This window comes from Mobula hypostoma, chromosome 23, assembly GCF_963921235.1.
Source record: "Mobula hypostoma chromosome 23, sMobHyp1.1, whole genome shotgun sequence".
NCBI lineage: Eukaryota > Metazoa > Chordata > Chondrichthyes > Myliobatiformes > Myliobatidae > Mobula > Mobula hypostoma.
In genome coordinates this window covers 58,154,044-58,175,995 of record NC_086119.1, presented here as the reverse complement: position 1 = coordinate 58,175,995, position 21,952 = coordinate 58,154,044, and the positions used below count along the sequence as shown (strand labels likewise).

General features: G+C 42.5%; 1 protein-coding gene across 1 annotated transcript in view; it reads right to left on the bottom strand.

The window, feature by feature from the left end:
• Positions 1-21,640, bottom strand: part of crkl (v-crk avian sarcoma virus CT10 oncogene homolog-like) — a 71,821-nt gene extending 50,181 nt beyond the window's left edge. Inside the window, exon 1 of the mRNA XM_063031716.1 lies at positions 20,589-21,640. Coding sequence (XP_062887786.1) covers positions 20,589-21,389 — 801 coding nt within the window. The 5' untranslated portion in view covers positions 21,390-21,640. The remainder of the gene's footprint in view (positions 1-20,588) is intronic.
• Positions 21,641-21,952: the final 312 nt, after the last annotated feature.

The window sequence follows — 21,952 nt, the reverse complement described above, 5'->3', positions numbered from 1 at the left end:
GAAGTAATAACTGTTCCTGAACCTGCTGGTGAGTCCTGAGGCTCTTGTACCTTCTTCCTAATGGCAACAGCAAGTGATCATGACCTGGATGGTGGGGTACCCTGATGATGGATGCAACAATGCTTTGTCTAGATGTGCTCAACGGCGGGGAAGGCTTTACCAGTGATGGACTGGGCCATAATCACTACTTTTATAAGCTTTTCTGTTCAAGAGAATATGAATAGTAGAAATAGGAGCAGGAGTAGGTCATCTGGTCGATCCCTGCTCCACCATTCAATAAGATCAAGGTTTTCCCCATAACCCTCAATTCCCCTATGCAAAAATCTATCCAACCTTGTCTTAAATACATTTACTGAGGTAGCCTCCACTGCATTGCTGTTTCCATACCAAGCCTTGATGCAGCTAGTCAATACACTCTCCACCATACATCTACAAAAGTTTGTAAAATCTTTAGTTAGCAAGTCGTCTTTACCTGAGGAAGTAGAGAAGCTGATGTGATTTCTTTGTAATTGTACTTACATGCTGGGCCCAGGACAGGTCTTCTGAAATAACATTGAGGAAGACTACGTGTCTTCATAATTATAAATTTAAAGTTGCAAAGCCCCCCGCCCCATTAACTTTCATGAAAATAGTTCAAAGGTATAAAAAAAGAGTACTACAGTATTACAAAACCGTTTCAGCTCCTAACAGTTATCGACAGACGAATTCATCCAGGATACACGCAGAACAAAATTATTAGACACCTAGTGCACAAAATGGACTAACTTTGAAAGCTATCAACAATCGCATTCTCTGACTCATTTGTATGTTACCATCAAATTCTATGTAGTTCCTAGCTTGTTGACTCCCAACCTTTTCTGGCATCTCCAAGTCTGAACGCTTGAAACCGCAGTAAACAAAACAGTTCGGAATTGTGTTACTGCTTATTTCTTGCTAATGATCAGCGACAAAAATCACTGCTTTTTGAAAACGAACATGCAACTGATGCTATTTAAAAAACGTTCCAAGCACAATAGTGTATAACTATGTTTGGCTGACACTAGAACCTACTCAGTTAAAAGTTTCCTGTCCCAATTAAGTGGCATAGTCGTGTCCCAAATAAACTAAGGGAATTCTGGCAATTTTCTCGATCAACCCCAGAATCCGCTGTACATACAGCACAAGTCATGCCAATAGCAATATTCTTCAAAGGACAAAGCTGCCTATGCATGGAGCTGCAGGAGATGGCTGAGATTTTGAAAGGTCTATTTCTCCTTGGAGAATAAAAATGAGGGTAGTAAGTAGTGAAGACAGGAAGGAGGTACTAGCAACTTTAAGGTGGGCAAATCCCCAGGCATGACCAAGTTCAGCCCTGGACTTCATGGAAGGCCAGGGAAGAAATCGCAGAGATTTTTGGCAGTAAAGTAAGACAGTGCCTGATGTTCAAAAGGGTTACAAGGATAGGCCAAGCTGGAGAATTACAGGCTGCTCAGCCTGACTCCAGTTACCGCAGGGAATTCTGAGTAACATCTACCACCACTTGGATAGCGAAGGCCTGATCAAGAATAGGCAGCATGGTTTTGAGTCCTACAAATCTTTTCCAAAGAGGAAACTAAAGGGATAGTTGATGCTAGCCAGTGAAAGCTATCTACACAAAGTTCAGAAAGGCCTGAACAGCAGGCTGTTCTGGAATGTTTGGCCAAATCAGATTCAGGGGGAGTTAGCAGGTGGAGTCAGAACGTGATAGGAAGCAGAGTATGATGGTTGAAGGTCTACTCTCTGACTGCAGGCCTGTAACTAGTGAGGCACCCCACTGTCACACCTGTTATGATTTGGTCATGAATATAAATGACACAATAGAAAGCTTGGTGACAATATTAAACTAGAGGGTCTTGTTGATGGTGAAGCAAATTACAATGAATTACCAGTCTTGACCAGTTACAGAGGTGGGCTGAGGAATGGCAAATTGATTTGAACTTGGATAAGCAAGAGAAGATGCATTTTGGACTTCCGGTGTAAGAGCTATACAGTGAATGGCAGGGCATGGATAAGTGTTTGGGAAGAGGTATGGGATTTAACTGAAAGCAGCCACACAAATACACAAGTTGGTGAAGGCATTTGGCACATAGGAACAAAACGTTACAAGTCACTGAAGCAACAACATTTGGAGTATTTTGTGTAGTTTTGGACATCCTGTCATAGGAAAGACAGTCAAGCTGAAGGTACAGCCTGCTCTAAAGGGTATGAGATATAGGGAATCACTGACCTTGTTGGACCTTTATTCCTTTGAATGCAGAAGAATGAGTAGCAGCCTCAAAATCAAGAGCAGTATGGAAAAAGTGGATGGTCACTGTCTACTCCAGGGTTGGGGAGCCCAAAACTAGAAGCACCAATGCAAGGAGAGGGGAGAGACTCAAGAAACTTGATAGCCAACTTCTTTAGAGAGGGCAGTGAATACCTGGATTAAGAGGACAGAGGAAGTAGTGAGGCAGGCATGTGCAACTGGGACTGGCAAGGAGGACACTGTGTTGACAGAGCAATTGGGCTGAAGGCCCCAGTTCCATGCTCTATTACTCTAGGACGATTAAAAAGCTATTTTAATGGTACAAATCTGTAGAATGCTTTCCTTTCTATCATGATTTATCTTTCCCAGTATCTTTATGGAGAGCTCCAGGACTTGTTCTCACACTCTAGAAGTGCATTAAGCAGCTTGGACACAGCTCTCCTTTTAACAGAAATAACCTAAGGTTCAGGAAGCCAGTGGAATTGCACTTACCAAAATGTAAGCAATTTCTGGATTTTTTTTTCCTGCTGTTTCTGTACCACTACCAACTCTTGTAGTTTATAGTTTCGTTTTATGCACTGCACCACTCCGCTGCTGGAAAACAACTAATTTCACAACATATACTAGTGATATTAAACCTGATTCTATTGCGGTAACAGTGTCTCCTTTGCTTGTGAATACTGCCCATTGCTGAGTCAAGAACGAACAAGGAATAGATTTTTAAAAATTTTTGCTACACCCTCAAAGCTAGCAAATATTTGGTGGACCAAAATGATTAGCACGTTAAGCAGCAGTCCCCAACCACCGGGCCACAGAGCATACACTACCGGGCTATGAGGAACGATACGATTTGGCGATAGGAGTCAGCTGCACCTTTCCTCATTCCCTGTCACGGCCACTGTTGAGCTTGAACGCGCGCGAGGTCATCACGCACACGTCATCCACGTCAGTGCGGGAAGATCAACTCTGAGCTTGTAAATGACAGCGAGCTGAAAAGTATGTTTGACATAACATCTCTGCCGGCATTCTGGATCAAACTCAAGGCTAAATATCCTGAGATAGCCACGAAAGCACTGAAAACGTTGCTTCCATTTCCAACATACCTCTGCAATGAAAACTAAATTGTGGAATAGACTGGACATAAGGAACCCCCTTAGAGTATCGCTGTCTCCCATCACCCCTCGATAGGACCGTCTCGTTGCAGGAAAACAAGCCCAGAGCTCCCACTGATTCAGCGATATTGGTGTGTTGCAATGATCTTATATGTTCATACGGGGAAAAAATGCGCTGTGTGTTTAATATCCAAATGTTACTTAAAATGTTATGATGCTATTGACTGATAAGTGACTTACCTAACTATATAACAATTACAGCATGGAAACAGGCGATCTCTGCCCTTCTAGTCCGTGCCGAACGCTACTCTCACCTAGTCCCACCGACCTGCACTCAGCCCATAACCCTCCATTCCTTTCCTATCCATATACCTATCCAATTTTTCTTTAAATGATAATATCGAACCTGCCTCTACCACTCCTAATGGAAGTTCGTTCAACACTTACTTCAAGCTCCCCTGTCCTCCCCTGATAATGGACTTATCACTGTATTCATGCGAGGAAACTATGCACTGCTTGTTTAATATTAAATTCGTTAGATAAACCCTTTTAGAAATGAAACTGAGTGTATTAGCCACTTATCACCTATATTCTGGTCGTGATTAACACCCCCCACCCCGCCGAACAGAATCGCCAAAAAACGATTTGTTTGGGGGGGGGGGAAATCGGCAGGTACACACATGCGCAAGTCACGCATGAGCACTGGTGCCCACAGAAGGCTTCACGGTCATGGTAGTCTTTCTCGGGGTAAACACAAAGTATCTGCTACTCTTGTCCGTTGGCACCCCCCCCCAACCCCCGGGTCGACCAGTCTGCAAGAATATTGCCAATATTAAACCGGTTCGCAGCGCAAAAAGGTTGGGGACCCCTGGTGTTAAGGATATCCAACAACTGTAGATCTGTCTCAAAATACTTGGTGACAAACCTCTCCTAATGTCTTACTGCCTACTGCGAAAAGAAATCCCTTTTTAGTTATCTTGAATAGCTAATCCCTTGATCCAAATATTTCCAGAGGAAACATCAGCCCGAAACCTACTGTGTCAAACTCCAGAAGAAAATTGTATATGCTTCAACCAGCTCATCTCTCATTCCAAGTTCTAGAGCAGATGCAGTCTGCATAATCCACCCATTCCAGAATCAACCATTAAATAGGGTTTGTATTGCATTTACACTTTGCTGGTTCAAGCTGTAGCCTTATATCATTTACGTGCAAAAAACAAACTTGGGAACTCCCAATATGCATAATAGAGATGATTCACCATGGCAAAACTAAATGAATGAATTCAAATAACCAATAGGTTATCAGAGGATAATCAGTCCACACCAATGTCACGTATCTGTGCTCTGCTCATATTTAAGAGTTGGCTAAATCTGGGACAAAGCATCCAGACTAACTTGGAATAGGACTCAGAGGCAGTGAAAATGGTGGGTTAACTTTACACCTCAAGAAAATTTTCCAAATTCATTCATCCACACAAGTTGAGAGATTTCTCAATCAGCACTCTAACCAAAGAGGAACTAGCAACAAAAGGGAGGTCTGCTTGGCTGAATTTTGAACAAGTTTGCTAACCAGCTGTACATGCACCCTAAATAAGAAACATATTAAGCATGGTGCTTGGTTGTGCAGTGCAACCTCCTGGAAATATAAGAAAGGATGCTACAAAACAAGCAGATGAAGGCTCAGCTGCCAATGATCAGTCTTCATATATTTGCAGTTCAAGGCAAGTCTGGATGCCAAGCACAAAATATTTACATTTATTTTGTTATACACCATGAATTGAAAATTGACCAGTTTAAGAACTAATTTGTTAGTTCTCCTGCTCATTTAGTTTAAAAAAAGGAAAAATATAGCAAAAAACTGGCTATTTGGCCCATCTAGTACATGCTGAAACATTTAAACTAGAATAAGAGTTCAAATAGGTCTTGATTACAGCCCACGTATCAATTAAAGAATGATCCTTTTCCAGCTCTGGGGGCTCCTGATTCATTACTGAATACTACTTATTTGCTACCTTGACAGAAGTAATCAATAATAGATCTTTCACTTAAAAATAGACAAAACCAAAGTAGACACAGGGAAAAGGATACCTTTAAAACACATTGAATTTTTCTCATTACTCAAAAGGTATTAAATTGTGACCATCATCACCATCATCAGGTGCCATGCCCAGTTTGAGCTTTGACTGCCATGGCCACCACACTCCTGTTTCAGGTCAAGTGGATCAATTCATTCGTATTCATTTCCAATTCTCTGGCTGCTGTCTCCATCATCATTTGTCTTTGTCTTCCTCTTGCTTTCTTCCCTTCAATCTTTCCCATAATTACCGTGCATTTTAACTCCTCTTTTCTAATCACGTCCAATGAAGTTACATTGCCTTTTCATCTCACACATTATTTCTCTTTTTGTGTTTGCTCTGTTCATAAATCCTTGGAAGATATTCGTTTCGTCCATGATATTCTTTGCATCCTCCTCAAAAACTTCATTTCTGCTGCTACAATTTGTTTCGTCATGTTACTAGATATTGTCCAATATTCTGAGCCATATAACATAACTGGATAAATATGACATTTCAGTACTCTGAGGCAGGTTGTCATGCCTAGTTTAGTATACTCTTCATTCTCGTAAAGGTGTCTTTTGCCATCCCCATTCTTCTTTTGATGGCCAAGTCGCACCTGCCATCTGATGTCACCCAGCTTCCTAAGTAGCAAAAGTTCTGTACTTGTTTTACATCTTCCCTAGTCATTCTCAGCCTGTAGATAGGATTCTCCTTTCTGGATATCACCATATATTCTGTCTTTTTGCAACTGATAGACAGACCCATTTTTGCAATCTCTTTAACAATTATATCAACTAAGTTTTGTAGTTCTTCCTCCGTACTTGCAATTAACACTGTGTCATCTGCATATCTGAAATTATTGATGTTTCCACCAACTTTGATTCCCAAAATGTCTCTTATTTTTTGTAATATTGTTTCACTGTACACATCAGTGGTGCCCAAGTGGAACAGGTCAAAACCTTTAAGTTCCTCGGGGTCAATATCACAAATGACCTGACTTGGTCCAACCAAGCAGAGTTCACTGCCAAGTAGGCCCACCTGAGGAAACTAAAGAAATTTGGCCTGTCCCCTAAAACCCTCACTAATTTTTAGAGATGCACCGTAGAAAGCATTCTTCTAGGGTGCATCACAACCTGGTATGGAAGTTGTCCTGTCCAAGACCAAAAGAACCTGCAGAAGATCGTGAACAGGGCGCAGCACATCACACAAACCAATCTTCCGTCCTTGGACTCACTTTACACCGCACACTGTCAGGGAAGTGCTGCCAGGATAATTAAGGACACAACCCACCCAGCCAACAGACTTTTTGTCCCTCTTCCCTCCGGGAGAAGGTTCAGGAGCTTGAAGACTCATACAGCCAGATTTGGGAACAGCTTCTTTCCAACTGTGATAAGACTGCTGAACGGATCCTGACCCAGATCTGGGTCGTACCCTCCAATTATCCGGACCTGCCTCTCATTTCTTTTTGCACCACCTTACTTCCCATTTTTCTATTTATTTATGATTTATAATTTAAATTTTTAATATTTACTAATTTTTAATATTTAATATTCATAATCTAAGGAGTGTGAAGCACAGATTCAAATATCACTGTGATGATTGTACGTTCTAGTACTAATTGTTTGGCGACAATAAAGTATAAAGTATTAAATAAATCAAGGGAGAAAACACACCCTTGTCTAATGCCTCTCTTGATTTTCGTAAACTAACTCACTTCTCCATCTATTCTTACAGCAGCAGTTTGTTCCCAGTACAGATTTCTGATCAGGCGGAGGTCTTTCAAATCTAGATCCAGAGTTTTCTGTAATATTTCAAATAACTTATTGTGCTTCAAAAGCTTTTGTGTAGTCGATAAAACAAACAAATCTTTTTGCACTTGAATAGCTCGTTCTGATAGTATCCTTAACATCAATATTGTGTTTCTGGTACGTTTGTCTTTCACAAAACCACATTGTTCTTTGCCTATGTCAGCTTGCATCTTACTTTTTGCTCGTCATCAAAATTCTTATAAGTATCTTGGTGATATGGATCATTAAACTTATGGTCCTATGTAATTCACATTTTATTGCTCCAGCTTTCTTAGGAAGTAATAAATACTTATTTTTTCATCTCTTCTGGTATTATTCCAGTCTCATAAATGTCATTGATTAAATCAGTAAGTTTTTCAATTCCATAATCTTCAAGGGCAATAATTTGTTCTATTACTAATTCATCAGGACCTGCTGCCTTTTCTTTCATTTTATTTATTGCATTATGAACTTCAGATTTTAAAATACTTGAACCTTCAATGTTTTTCTTAATTTCTGGTTTTTCACCTCGATCATCTTCAATTCCTGAATATACTCAGTCCATCTGTTCATAATCTCATCTCTATTCATGATAATGATACTGTCCTTTGCTTTCAAACATTCACCCGAAGAAAAGAGGAGCTTTTTACCAGTGATATTCTTGATTTGTTGATGTAACCTTTTTGGATCAGTAATAGGGATTCTTTCTATATGCTCACATTTCTGGTTTAACCATTCTTCTTTGGCTTTTTGACATAAGCTTCTAACTTTTTTTTAATCTAAAGACTTATATTCTATTGGATTTGCTTTCGTCCGTCTCCGTTCTTCCATTAGATTTTTGATTTCATCTGTCATCCATTTATTCTTTGTGCTTTTTTTCTTTTTTTTTAGGAATTGTGACCAGAGACAGCATTAGCCCAATGGGCCTTATTCTTCACAAATTAAGGAAGCACCACAGCCAAAACCAACCTTGTCCTTGCTCAACATTCATATTCATATTTTTTGAATAAAAGTTAGACACCAATAAGGAACAGCTTAATGTCCATCTACTCCACACACACACACACACACACACACACACACACACACACACACACACACACCTTTCCAATGACTCTCACCTACTTTTGCAGATGCACCACAAAAAGCATCTTATCTAGATGAATTATGACTGCTCTGCACAAGACCACAATGAATAGCAAACAGCTCGGTCCACCATGAAAGCAACTTCTCTCCCACCTGGACATTCTCCTCCTGTTGAGATCCTCTCTACCCTGCTGTTGAACATCCTGTTCTCTAGAGCACCTTGATTTTTCTATTCACTTGCACTGCACTTTCTCTGTAACTGCAATATTCTCCTTTGTACTATCTCAATGTACTTGTATATGGAAAAATCTCTCTGTACATGTTAATAATAAACCCATGACCAAAATCCACAGCCCACAATCAAGTCTGTTTCCATACTTTCAGATTACTAGATCATGCACCCATATTTTCACTAGTCCTAGCCTCACCCATTTTGTTCTTCCCACATTCATCAATTCCTCCTACTTTCAGTGACCTATATACGAAGAGCAATTTTCAGCATAGAGTTAACCCGGGAGATAATCTGGAAAACTTGGGGAATTCCAGTTGGTCCCAGGAAGAATATACAAACATGACAACCAATTACTTTTTAAGTGTGTATTGGTCCAAAGAGAAAGAAACCCTAGGGCAGCCAGCAGATAAAAATATGCTGTTATAAAATGATATTGACCATGAAGGCTGAAGTAATAATTCTATAGATTTTTTAAAAATTGGGATAGGGTTAAATACTGACTTTAACACTTCTGGGCCAGCAATGTATACGTATAGACCTACAGCCCAAAACCTTTTCAGGATAGAAAGGATCAGCAGGGTCATGAAGCTGTCCATAAACAAATCAATATCAGCAAACAAAATAAATGAAAAAGACCAGAGATGACCAGGGTTTTCAATAGGGCATTAAGGCTCGTATAGAAATTTAATAAATACAATGCAAATCTATACTTATGATCGTCAAACATCAGAATGTATTTTAGGAGCATCAAGGTTGCATTGACAGTCAATGTGAAAAGGACAATACTTTATACCACATTCCCACAACTCTTTCTAATTGTGCCTGAAAGTCTCTGCCTATAAACATTCACTCCCCATAGTTAGCAAAAAGAGCCTCACTCCCCAGCCCCACCAGCACTTTGAACAGAGGAATTCCTCTCAGTCCCAAATGTCTTATCCCATATTGTTTCTAATTAGCATCAGTCACATGCACTTGTGTGGACATTAGACACTACATTGTGCTAAGTCCAGCTTTAAATTGCATCAGTCACGTGTGGTTGTGATGAAAAAGTAGTGATTTTTGTCAGTGACAATTCAGAGGTGTTTTGCTCACTGCGGTTTCAAGCATTCAAGGCTTGGAAATACCAGATACGGCCAGGAGTGACTACTTCATCAAGTAGAAAGAATCTGAAGCATCTTGAATGTTACCCCGACCCCCACACTCACTTCGCAACTGTTGCTCCAAGTACCCGTTTGCTTGCAACAGGAGCTAAACCCCAGTACACCGCTTCGACAAGCAGACTAAACCAGGTGAGGGCAGCCAGCAGGTCTCAATCCCTGGTGAGATAGGGACATGCCTCCTGTAGCACGCAAAGTCAGTTCTGCCAGATTAAATTTATAGTGAGATCCAAAGGCCAGGAAGGTGGTTCTGAAACTCTCCTTGGAGAGCAAAGGGCACAATGAGGCACAAAAGTCACGATCATCCACTGCAACCAAGGAAGACCCCAGTTGTGACAACTACTCACACCACTGAACCCAGACAACCACCGGTAGTAATGTCATTTATTTCATTTCAATACATAACTTGCTACTCAGTTAAGCAGTAATCTGTCTTAAATGTTTTCATGAAACTTCAGCTAATTAGGACAGCCATTTGATTGAGCCAAATATACTGGCCCTGATGACCAAAATTAATTGGAATCTACACAAAACGCTGGAGGAAATCAGAAGGCCAGGCCAAAAGTTCGAGATGAACCCCAACAGACTCACAGGTGAAGTAGCACCTCACCTAGAAGGGATGTAGGGGCAGATGTAGCACTTGTTCCACTTGCAAGGGTAAGTGTCAGGAGGGAGATCTCGGGGATGGACAAATGGAGAAGGGAGTCATGAGGGACCAACCCCTGCAGGAAGTGGTGGGGGTGGGGGTGGGATCCCGCTGGGGATGGTGGAAGTTACAGAGAATTACGTGCTGGACGTGGAGACTGGTGGGGTGGCATGAGGATAGGGTGAGGGCAGACGTGTGCAAAATGGAAGAAATACAGTTGATAGCAATGCTGATGGCGAAGGAAGAGAAGCCCTTTCTTTGAAGAGAACATTTCCTTAGATCTTGAATGAAACACCTCACCCTAAGAGCAGATGCCGGCAGAGACGGAGGAATTGAAAGAAGGGGATGGCATATTTACAAGTAATAGGGTGGGATGAGGTATAGTCCAGTAACCGTGAGAATCAGTGAGTTTATAATAGACATCAGTGAATAAGCTGTCTCTGGAGATAGACAGAGAGAGAGAGAGAGAAAGGGGAGGGAGATGTCAGAAATGGACCACGTAAATTTGAGGGCAGGGTGGAAGTTGGAGGCGAAGTTGATGAGCTCTGCATGAGTGCAGGAAGCAGCTCCAATGCAGTTGTCAATGTAGTGTAGGAAAAGTTGGGAGTGATACATCTACTCTCAGGTGACACTTCACATGCAAGTCTGTTGGAGTCATCTACTGTATCCGATGCTCGCAGTGTGGCCCGACATAAATCGGGAGACCAATTCACCAAGCACCTACACTCCATCCACAATAAGCAGGAGCTCCCAGTAACTACCTATGTTAATTCCACTTCCCATTCCATTCCAGCATGTCAGTCAATGGCCTCCTCTACTGTCGCGATAAGGCCACAAGGACATATGCCGTCTGGGTAGCCTCCAACCTGATGGCATGAACATTTGATTTCTCAAACTTACGATAATGCCCCCACCCTCTTCACCATTCCCCTCTCTCAAATTATCAACTCCCTCTATTGCTCCTCCCTCTTTTCTTTCTCCCATAGCCTTGTCCTCTATCAGATTTCCCCCTTCTCCAGCCCTGTATCTCTTTAACCAATCAACTTCCCAGCTCTTTCCCTTCCCCTTTTCACACACCACCTTGTGTTTCTTCCTCCCCACCCCCACTTTTACTCCATTTTTTTCTCCAGTTCCAATGATCAACATTTAAAATGCCCTTTCTTTCATACTAAAGAGGATTCCATGAGCCATGTATATACTCATACAGCTGTCTGATTGCACTGTTAGCCTCCACATTCTAACAACACTATCTCAATCTTAATTTTATACCATTTCCTCACCCAAAACCATTGATTATTTCCTGTGAATAGTTAGGGCCCCAATCGCTGATTGCTGTAGTACCACCCCATGATCTGGTGCACTTAGGGATTCCCTTTTATTCCTATTCTGCCTCCTACAATGCCAAGCTTTCAATCTATAATTGATGACCCAAATTTTCGGGGCAGGAGTGGGGTACTGCATTCTGGGGGAAGGGGGGTGGGCTGAGGATATAAAAGATAATCCTTTTGAACCTATGTAACCTCTGGCTAAAAGAATAATTGGGACTGAACAGGAATCTTTGAACTGAAGTAAACTCTGTCTTCAGCAATTAGCAAAAAAAAAAAAAACGGGCTTATACTAGTTCTCTCTTAATTTGCAGACAGACATTGAGAATTTGATAAATTGTACATTGTACCCTCCTTTGAGTAGGGAGAGGAGGACTCACTGATAAGGACAGGAATGAATATCCAGCTGTAATTAAGTCAGGGCCTAGCAAAGGGAATAACTGAAAGGACTGGACAGCACATCCATCTGTAATTAAACCTTGATTTAGCAGACTCTCTTATCTGTAACTAAATTTTACACCAACAGACTTGGTGGGCGTACCAGTTCTAATGACATCTTGCAACAGTAATGTATGTATAAATATACGGCTATAATCAAAGAGAAGTAGTCTACTTGTCGGATGGCAGCAGTACTTACCTACCTTCCCTCTGACAACTGGGTCTCAAACCTCAAACTCCTGCAGGAGGGTGCGCAATAAACTGCAGTGATGATAAGAAGCCGGTCTCCCGAGTTTTATTCAGATTTGACTTTAATGGGGGGGGGGGCGGAGGGAGGAGATTCACTTTTCAACAATCTGAAGTTGAGCCCTCTGCATGTTACACAAATTTGGAGTGAATATTTATTCTATTAACACAGAATTTTATGCAGCAAGTTGTATTTTCGGGAAGGGTGATTTTTCATTACCTAACCCGTCTTAAAGCAGGGTCACCTGTATTTTATGCACCAAGCTGTGTAACTTTAGAAACTAATCCCTTGTGTGGGACTTAAACACCTGCCGGACACTGATGCAGTGTGATATTGCCCTTTCGAGCCACGACGCCCAGATAAAACACAGGATAACTGTGATCAAACAACGACCAACCTACCAACTGGTACAGCAGGGGACTCTATATGCATTCTTTCAATCCTGTCACTGTCTGACTCAACAGGCAATGCTTGCTGTGCTCCATTTTTTAAGCCCAACTCAATACTTACTTGGTCACATTGTATTATAGTTTTGCTGTATTTCCAAGAACTTTCATATTTCTACCTTAGCTTCTTTTGAAAGCCACTGTTGGGTTACTTTTCCTTTTGTGCTTCTGCTCAAGGCTGGGGTAACTACTGCATTTCTGAATTTGTTTCTTTAACAACATCTGTTCATTGTCATGGCTCTACAGGAAGCTCTCATTGGCAGACAAACTTTAACCTCATGTCTCTGTAGTTTTGCTTGGATTGACTCACTTCACTTTCCATCTTAATGGAGACTTCCATCACAATGGTAATCATGTTGCAGTTCCCAACCTAGAGAAGCTGTTGACCAGTTGGCTCGTGTCTCCGGTCTAAAACACATCACAGTTCAGGAATTCATCCTCCAAACCAGCTCAGGACAATTTTCAGGTAAATTATTGTAACAGTACACTTCCCTACATCTTTGTGTGTGTTTTTTAATATAAGTTTTGTTTTAGATGTTTATTTTTTGCTTTTTGCATTAGTGTGTCAGTAGAAAAGAGCAAATTTTTGATTTCCAAGCATTCATTCTCCAAAAAAATTAAATGTTAGAGAAAAATTAGTATTTTGTTAAAAAAGTACAAGTAATAGACCACTTTTCAAATAATTATTTTGTATGAATATAACCCAGTGCATGATTAACAAAGGTAACTAGATTTTAATGATCAATGATATAATTAGTTGAATGAACTAAACTGACTGAAACAGAAATGGATGTAGAAGGAATCAAACTGGATGAAGGATCACCAAACTAAAAGGTGAGTATGTGGCAGATGTGACAGTTTAACTTCCATTAATTCTTACAAGAGTGAGCACAGTAACAAGACACAAGGTGGTCATACTGCATAGGCAAGATCTCTCCGAAACAAAAAAAAGGCAGCAGACCATTTTCAGGATGTACCGCCCAAGCTCTTCCGTAGAAAGAAGGCTGAGGTCCAGTAATGCAGTGGTCAGCCACAGAAATAGTGCAGCAGATGAGAAATACATTAAACTGAGATCCTTTCTACCGCGGAAGAAATCCAGCACTGTTCTAGGCTCTGAACTCTCAGAAACCACTGGAACCCAAGTACATCCCTCTACAGTCCACAGAAGGGGTTGGGGTGACCAATGGCAGCAAGAGCTCTGGACTGATGAGTCAAAACTTGACATTTTCATCTCAAACAGGAGGCAGTTTGTCCATAGAAGAGCTGGAGAGTACTACAAGGATGAGAATCAACAACCAACAGTGAAGATGGTTTGGGTCTGCTCTTCTGCAAATGGAGCTGGTGATTTGGTCAGAATTCATGGAATACTCAGTGCTAAGTAGATTCTCATCCATCATGCAATACCATTCTGCTCCATCCAAATTCATTCTCAGCAGGACAAAGGTTCAAACAAATGGCCAAGATCATAAACTGTCTTCAGGAAAAGGGGCAAGGAGTTCTGCAACAGATGGTATGACCTCCACAGAGACCTGATCTCAACATCGAGGCTGACAAGGATTACATGAAGAGGCAGAAGCAAGCTAGACAGCCAAAGTTTGGGAAACAACTGCAGCAAGTTCCCCAAGTTGCTTAGAATAACCTACCAACTGATTTTCTCAAAACTGCGTGACAGTGGACCTAAGAGTACAGCTTTAAAGGCAAAGGGTGGTCACAACACATTGGGATATGATTTTGTCGCTGTTTACAGTTCTTTATAGAATCTCTTCATTTCATTACTTTGAAAGCATCTACACTTTGCTCATGTATTTGTGTTTGTAAGCGTCCTTTCCTTAACTAGATAGAAACACGGAATCCACCTTTCTCTCGGCAGCTCTTACATCCACTTTTTATAACTGTTATTCCCTCCCAATATCTTTCAGTCCACATGAAGTGCCTCAACTTAAGGCATTGACTATCATTTCTCTCCTGAGTCAATGCCTGACCTGCTAAGTTTCTCCAGCATTTTGTATTTGCTCCTTCCATGAGCAAACGGGGCAAACTGACCAAATTATCTTCCCTGATCTGCTTCCAAGTTTCTTTTTAAGTATTGTAGATTTTGCTCCAACAGTCTCCTCCACCAAGACCATCAGCCTGCCTCTTTTTAAAGAGGTATCTTTTTAAAAAGCTTGTTGATTTGGTAGAACTCTAGCTGAAAATAATAGTTCCGATGTATTTAATCCATCCTAATGCACCTACCCTGTACTCTGCAACTTTCCAATATTCCTACTTCTCACACACCATCCTGGGGGGGGGGGGGGCGGGGGAGAGAGAGAAAGAATGAGGAGGTTTGGTGGGTGGATCAATATCCCATGTGGTATCTTTAGTAAAAGGTACATCCCTGGCTACTAGCCTTATACCGATTTGCTTTCAGTACAAGAAGATATCCAGGATCAGGTCTCTGCTCCCATAATTTCAAGCATCAAAGGCTGAGCATGATTCTGCTGTTAGATCCTTTTTGTTGCAAATTGTTGTCCAACTTATCTACTGTGTCTGAACCAGGATCCTTTCTATCATTCACTCCGATCTTCATGCTCTACACTCACTGTGCTTATCTCCCATCTGCCCATTTGCTTCAAAGTCACCTTATTGGTATAGGTCCATGTACACACCGACTCCAACCTTAGTTTCAAATACAATACCACCCATTAAATTAAATACCAAAATTCACGTAAGCCAAGTAATGAGTTGGAATTGCTCCACTACCTACTTCAAACAGTTAAAGATGCATTTCCAATGACAGATCCTTCATTTGGAGTGATGTAATTTAAACTGATCCCTAAGCTCCGGAACCTGGGCCTTAGCACTCAGATCTGCAGCTGGATCTTCAACTTCCTCACAGACAGGACCCAGGTTGTAAAAATAGGGGACAAGCTCTCCTCTACAATCACTCTGAGCACCGGTGCCCCACAAGGCTGTGTACTCAGCCCCCTGCTGTACTCACTGTACACCCATGATTGTGTAGCCAAGTTTCCATCGAACTCAATATATAAGTTTGCTGATGACACAACAATTGCAGGCTGTATCTCGGGTAATGATGAGTTTGAGTACAGAGAGGAAATTAAGAACCTGGGGGAATGGTGAGAAGACAATAACGTATCCCTCAACTTCAGCAAGATGAAGGAATTGGTTGTTGACTTCAGGAGTAGCGGACTGCACGACCCAATTTACATCAGTGGTGTGCAAGTGGAACAGGTCAAAAGCTTTAAGTTCCTTGGGGTCAATATCACAAATGACCTGACTTGGTCCAACCAAGCAGAGTTCACTGCCAAGAAGGCCCCACCAGTGTCTTTACTGCCTGAGAAAGCTATAGAAATTTGGCCTGTCCCCTAAAACCCTCACTAATTTTTAGAGATGCACCGTAGAAAGCATTCTTCTAGGGTACATCACAACCTGGTATGGAAGTTGTCCTGCTCAAGACCAAAAGAAGCTGCAGAAGATCGTGAACACAGCGCAGCACATCACACAAACCAATCTTCCGTCCGTGGACTCACTTTACACCGCACACTGTCGGAGCAGTGCTGCCAGGATAATCAAGGACACGACCCACTCAGCCAACACACTTTTCCTCCCTCTTCCCTCCGGGAGAAGGCTCAGGAGCTTGAAGACTCGTACAGCCAGATTTGGGAACAGCTTCTTTCCAACTGTGACAAGACTGCTGAACAGATCCTGACCTGGATCTGGGCCGTACCCTCCAAATATCCGGACCTGCCTCTCGGTTTTTTTGCACTACCTTACTTTCCATTTTTCTATTTTCTATTTATGATTTAGCATTTAAATTTTAATATTCACTAATTTTTAATATTTAATATTTGTAATCCAGGGAGTGGGAAGCACAGAATCAAATATCGCTGTGATGATTGTACGTTCTAGTATCAATTGTTTGGCGACAATAAAGTATAATTTTCATGGAAAGTATGACGGCTGTGTTCAGTGTGCAAGAACATATTTTTGCCACATCGATTCACTTCCAACATGTTACTTAGAGCTCTGGTGCATGCTATCCTAATTGTCCACAGGACATTATTTATCATTTTGCCACAGCTGCTAGGCCAAGCAGTTGTACATTTTGTGTAGCCATACTGAAATGGTGAAAGGAGCTGATTCAACAGCACACTAAGTCTAGGCTTTGTTCTTCAGCAAAACCATGAATTTCCTGCTACTGGATGAGATGGTGCTCATGCTGCCCTTCAAAATAAGTACACGTGCAAGGAGCTCCATCTTTGGTACTGTCGGTGTGGACTCTGCATGTTGTCCCATTGATCATATGGGTTTCCGCCAGCTTCTTCAAAGATGTTTGGGGCATTAGTTGACCACTATCATTGTCACTAGTGTGTAGGGGAGAACGACTATCAATGCAAGAATAAAGTGGGATGGTGTCGGAGTGTAAAATAGATTCCCAATGATTGTACCGGGTCAAGGGCCAAAGAGCCCACTTCTGCGTTGAACTATGACCAACAAATCTCCAAGTCGACAAGGAAACAAGGCTACTGTTCCACCAATGCACAATGCACTAAAAACATGGCAGATAATATTGTCTGTTTCAATGCCACAACCAACAGCCTGATACCAACCCTTTCAACCATAATTTCATGGACCTGTTTGCCTAGCCCCCAAATTGCAATCACACTCTCTCCGCCAGTAGCACAGAATTATCACTTCATAGCAACTTTTCTTATTTGTCCCATAGGGGCCTCAAATGACCTAGAGTTGGTGTGGTGACACTTGCAGCTGCCCAGCACAATCCTCACTGATTTGATGCAAATGGTATTTTGGTATAGATGTGATAAATCTTATCAGAAAAAAACTACAAAAAGCAGTAGGTATGGCCCAGTCATCTACATGGAGCATTGTCACAGGAAAGCAGCATCCATCATCAGGGACCCCCACCATCCTGACCACGCTTTCTTCTCATTGCTGCCATCTGGAAGGAGGAAAAAGCCAGCCACAAAAAGTAGTCAGAGTCACACTGTACAGAGAAAAGAGACCCTATAGACCACCAGGTACATGCCACACCACCAATTCAGGAACAGTTATTATGCTTCAGCCATTAGGTTCATGGACCAGAGAGGATAACTTCACTCATCACTGAACTGTTCCCATAACCCAAGGACTCTTCAACTCATGTTTTCAATATTTATTGATTATTCTTTCTCATTTTAGCAGTTTGTCTTCTGCACATTGATTGCCTGTCCTGTTGAGGGTTAGTGTATTATTTGTATTTACGGTATGCCCACATGAAAATAAATCTGAGTGATACATATGGTGACTAAGTACTTTGATAAGTAAACTTTGAAAACATTAAATTGAACTGTCCAAACACTGAACACACAGATGGGAGATGCACAGAAACTGGCAACAACCAAATTGATAGCTTGCATCAATGGAACAAAACCAATTCAAATGATTTCATGACAACTAAACTCAACTTCCCATGGCTTTGAAGAACTCAATCTCAATACAACTTAAGAAAGCAAGCTAATTAACAAATCAGATTAGCCTTAATTTATTTCTACCTTTGGGTTGAGTAAGGGGCTGAAAGCTGATCTGAGCACATAGGAATCAATACAAGAAATTCCTGTTAATGATTCAGCTCCTAAGCAAAAGTCACCAACCTGTATCAATAATTGCCAAAAATAGCAAGTTAGAAGAGCATTTTCCAATTCTACAACAATTTATTTCCTAATAAAAATTGAGCATGCAAGCCAGGATGTTTAGTTCAATTTTAATCCATTACTTTGCCTTCCAATCAATCAATGCACACAAAATCAGAATTTGCTAATAATCATTGGCTCAATTCTAGGTCCTCTCCCTTTCACACATCAGATCCATAGTTCAACAATGACTGAATCAGCAGTGAAGAATCATAGAAAGCTGTGAGATTTCTTGATAATTATCAGGCAAAGAACAATGCAAATGAAACTTATCTGGCAATGATACAGCATGGAAAGTATTGTGGGTATAAAAATTATAGCTTTACATTTCATTATGTACTATTAATTACATTCAGGGTAACTCCTGCTCCTCCTGCAAGGTAAACACACGTGACAATTTATGTCAATGCAATTTCTAGTGGAAAGTCTTCATTATCAAGTTAAAGTCTGCCAATAGCTCGGTAGCCAGCTCCTTGTTCATGAAACCTTCAAATCAGATTCTACACTGCCCTCGTAATTCTAATAACCACTTCACATGTTTAGCTTGGAACACATTTTTACTTCTATCAGAGGCCAGAGGATGATTCGTAAGAGCTGTCACATCACTGATTCTGTAAGTGGAACAAAAACTTTGCTCCCACATTTGGTCCATCAAAACATTACAAAATCTGAAGAGAGTTCCTCTGACTCCAAATAAATTTGACTGAAAGAGCCACCCACAAAAAGTAGTCAGAGTCACATGGTACCGAGGACACAGGTCCTATGCCAACTATCAAGGACACAGATCCATGCCAACTATCAAGCACTCATACCCATCAATTCCTGCCAGATTATACCACTCACCTCAACACAAAGGGCTATTTACAGTGCCCAAATGACCTACCAACCCATCTGTGTTTGGGATGAGAGAGGAAAATGCAACACCTGACCATGGCCAGTATGTACTTAGTACAGGACTCCAGCTGTGTGGTTGTAGAATAATACTCTAATATTCTTTAGACACTTGCATCAGAAAAATGTTGATACTACAATGAACCCCCCAACCACTGAACTGTAATAAACACCATGAGTTAACTAAACAACTGAATTCTAAGACACAGGAGCAGAATTATGCCAATCTCTAGAGGATTATCCTCTGCAAACCTTGTATTTGATTTTTTGGATTTATTTGTCAACCGAATAATTTCTAAAAGTGCTTCACAATACTTTATGAAATTAATAGAATTAAGATCAAAATAAACCCAAACAGAACCATAAGTAACAAAAAAATCACAACTTGGTTCAATGATTCTTACAACGCCCCTCACCAAGTTCATGCCAGATTTTCTCATCTTTATTGATCCTTTTCTACTAACATGAAGATAGTTCTCAAGTCCCTTATGCAATGCCTTAAATAATTTGATAGGATTCAACACAAACACAAATCGTATGCTTTGCCCGTCAAAAGCCAAGTGTATATCACTTTCCTTCATCAAAGTAGTATTGCTTAATTCCTCATTTAGATATCTACCTTCAAACATTTTTCATAAAATCAAAGCAATACTCCCAATCTCAAACTGTCCCAGAATAGAAATGAAATTCTAAATGACTAACCATACCTCACTCCACTGAAAAGGCATCTTGAAAATGAGTTCTAGGCTTGCCCTTTGCTTCCCTGGCTGATTAATAATTGGGGTCTGCTCTCCATCTCTTTCTGTACCTTTTGAATTTGAAGAGATCCCCTTAATTACCAGCACTTCTACAAGTTTCATATTTGGAACTGAAACACGATTTTATTGACCACAAGCCAGGTTTTTCAAAGGTTATCCTTTGAAAAACCTGGCTCTACAGTAGACAACAATCCACCATCCTAAATTGCTTTTCAGAATTTCTTATTTAAAGAGGTTTTCAAAACTCCTCACTATAGAGAAAAACAACACCGACCACAGCCTGTTTTAGAATACAGATTATCAACTAGCCGCACAATGGAAATGAATTCCGCCCCATCTACAAGAGCCCTTCATTACTTCCCATTCAGGCTAAGTGAGCAGTCGCATTTCCTCTTCCCGGGTTCAGTAGAAATGCAACCAAAGTGAAAGAAGAGCGCCTGACACCGCACCTACCTCCAACGCCAAGGCAGTTTTGTCGTAGGCGCAGGGTACTCTCTTCTGGATGGCCCTGGCGTAGACCGGCCCGTTCTGCGTGGTGGGCAGCGGGTTGGCGCCGGTGGGCAGGGGGCTGCTGGTCTGGGGCTGGGCGTAGGCGTGTGCGGGCTCTGGGATGCCGTAGCTGCTAGAGTTGCGGTAGCCCGGCGCCTGCTGCTGCTGCGGCGCGGACTTGACCACCACCTCGACGTACGGCACGGGGATCATGCCGAGGCGGCCGTCCTTGTTGCGGGCGCTCCACCATTGCTCCTCGGGCTTTTCCACGATCACCAGCAACTCGCCCTTCTTGAAGGGCAGGTCCTCCACATCGTTGCCAGGGAAGTCGTACAGCGTCCGCACGTACTCGGCGCTATCCTCGCCGCTTGAGTTCGGGCCGGGCCCAACCAGGACGTGGCTCTGAACCGGGCCTGGGCCCACTGCCTTGCCCAATGAGGCGGGCGGGCCCGCCACCCTTGCGGCCGGTTCGATGAGGGTGGTGGTGTCCAGGTAGTGGATCTTGTAGAACTCGAGCAGCCCGGGCAGGTGCTCGAACTCCTGGTCGCCGATCTTGAACTTGCCGGGCAGGCTGTTGATGATGTAGTGCGACACCTTGGAGTTCTCCGACACCGACAGCACGTAGTCGCCCGGACAGGTGGTGCTATCCCGCACCAGAAAGGTCCCGTGCCTCTGGCCCTGCAGCTTGGCCTGCGCTTCCTGCCGGCTCAGCGGCCCGAAGTACCAGCTCGCCCGGTCGTGCGATTCGAACTTGGCGGCCGCCATGGCGACCAGGCTCCCCTCCCCTCCCCCCGACTCCTCGCTTCACAAGCACACGGCGGCGAGGGAGGGCCGCACTTGGCTCTGCTCGCACACACCACCTCCTGCTGCTGCTGCTGCTGCTGCTGGTCCCAGCTCGCTGCCTCGTTCCTCACACGCCCCTCGACAGGCCGGCATCCGCGGCTCTCCGTCCGGCGCGGCCTCCCGGCTCCCGCTTACTCCCCGCCCGCTGCCTAAAATGGCGGCTGCGCGGCGCTTCGTCCGGGGGGGGGAGGGGGTAGCGACCGACGCCGTGACGTCAATGGCACGTCACTGCGCCCGGCTTTCGGCGGGAAGATCGGAGAGCGGCAGCGAGAGGTATGGCGATGGAGGGGTTTGATCGCCGAGGCAAATAAATGGTATTCCGGTTTTGAGAATGGTCACGATTGACCACCTATCATCCATCTTCGTTCTTCATTAGTAAATGTTTTAGTGGAAATTGTTGTGGTGTTGAAATGAGCAAAGAACTGGATGGTTTTGGTTCACCCATTGGTCGATATAATGGAGCCTTTCTTTGGACTAAGGTTTTC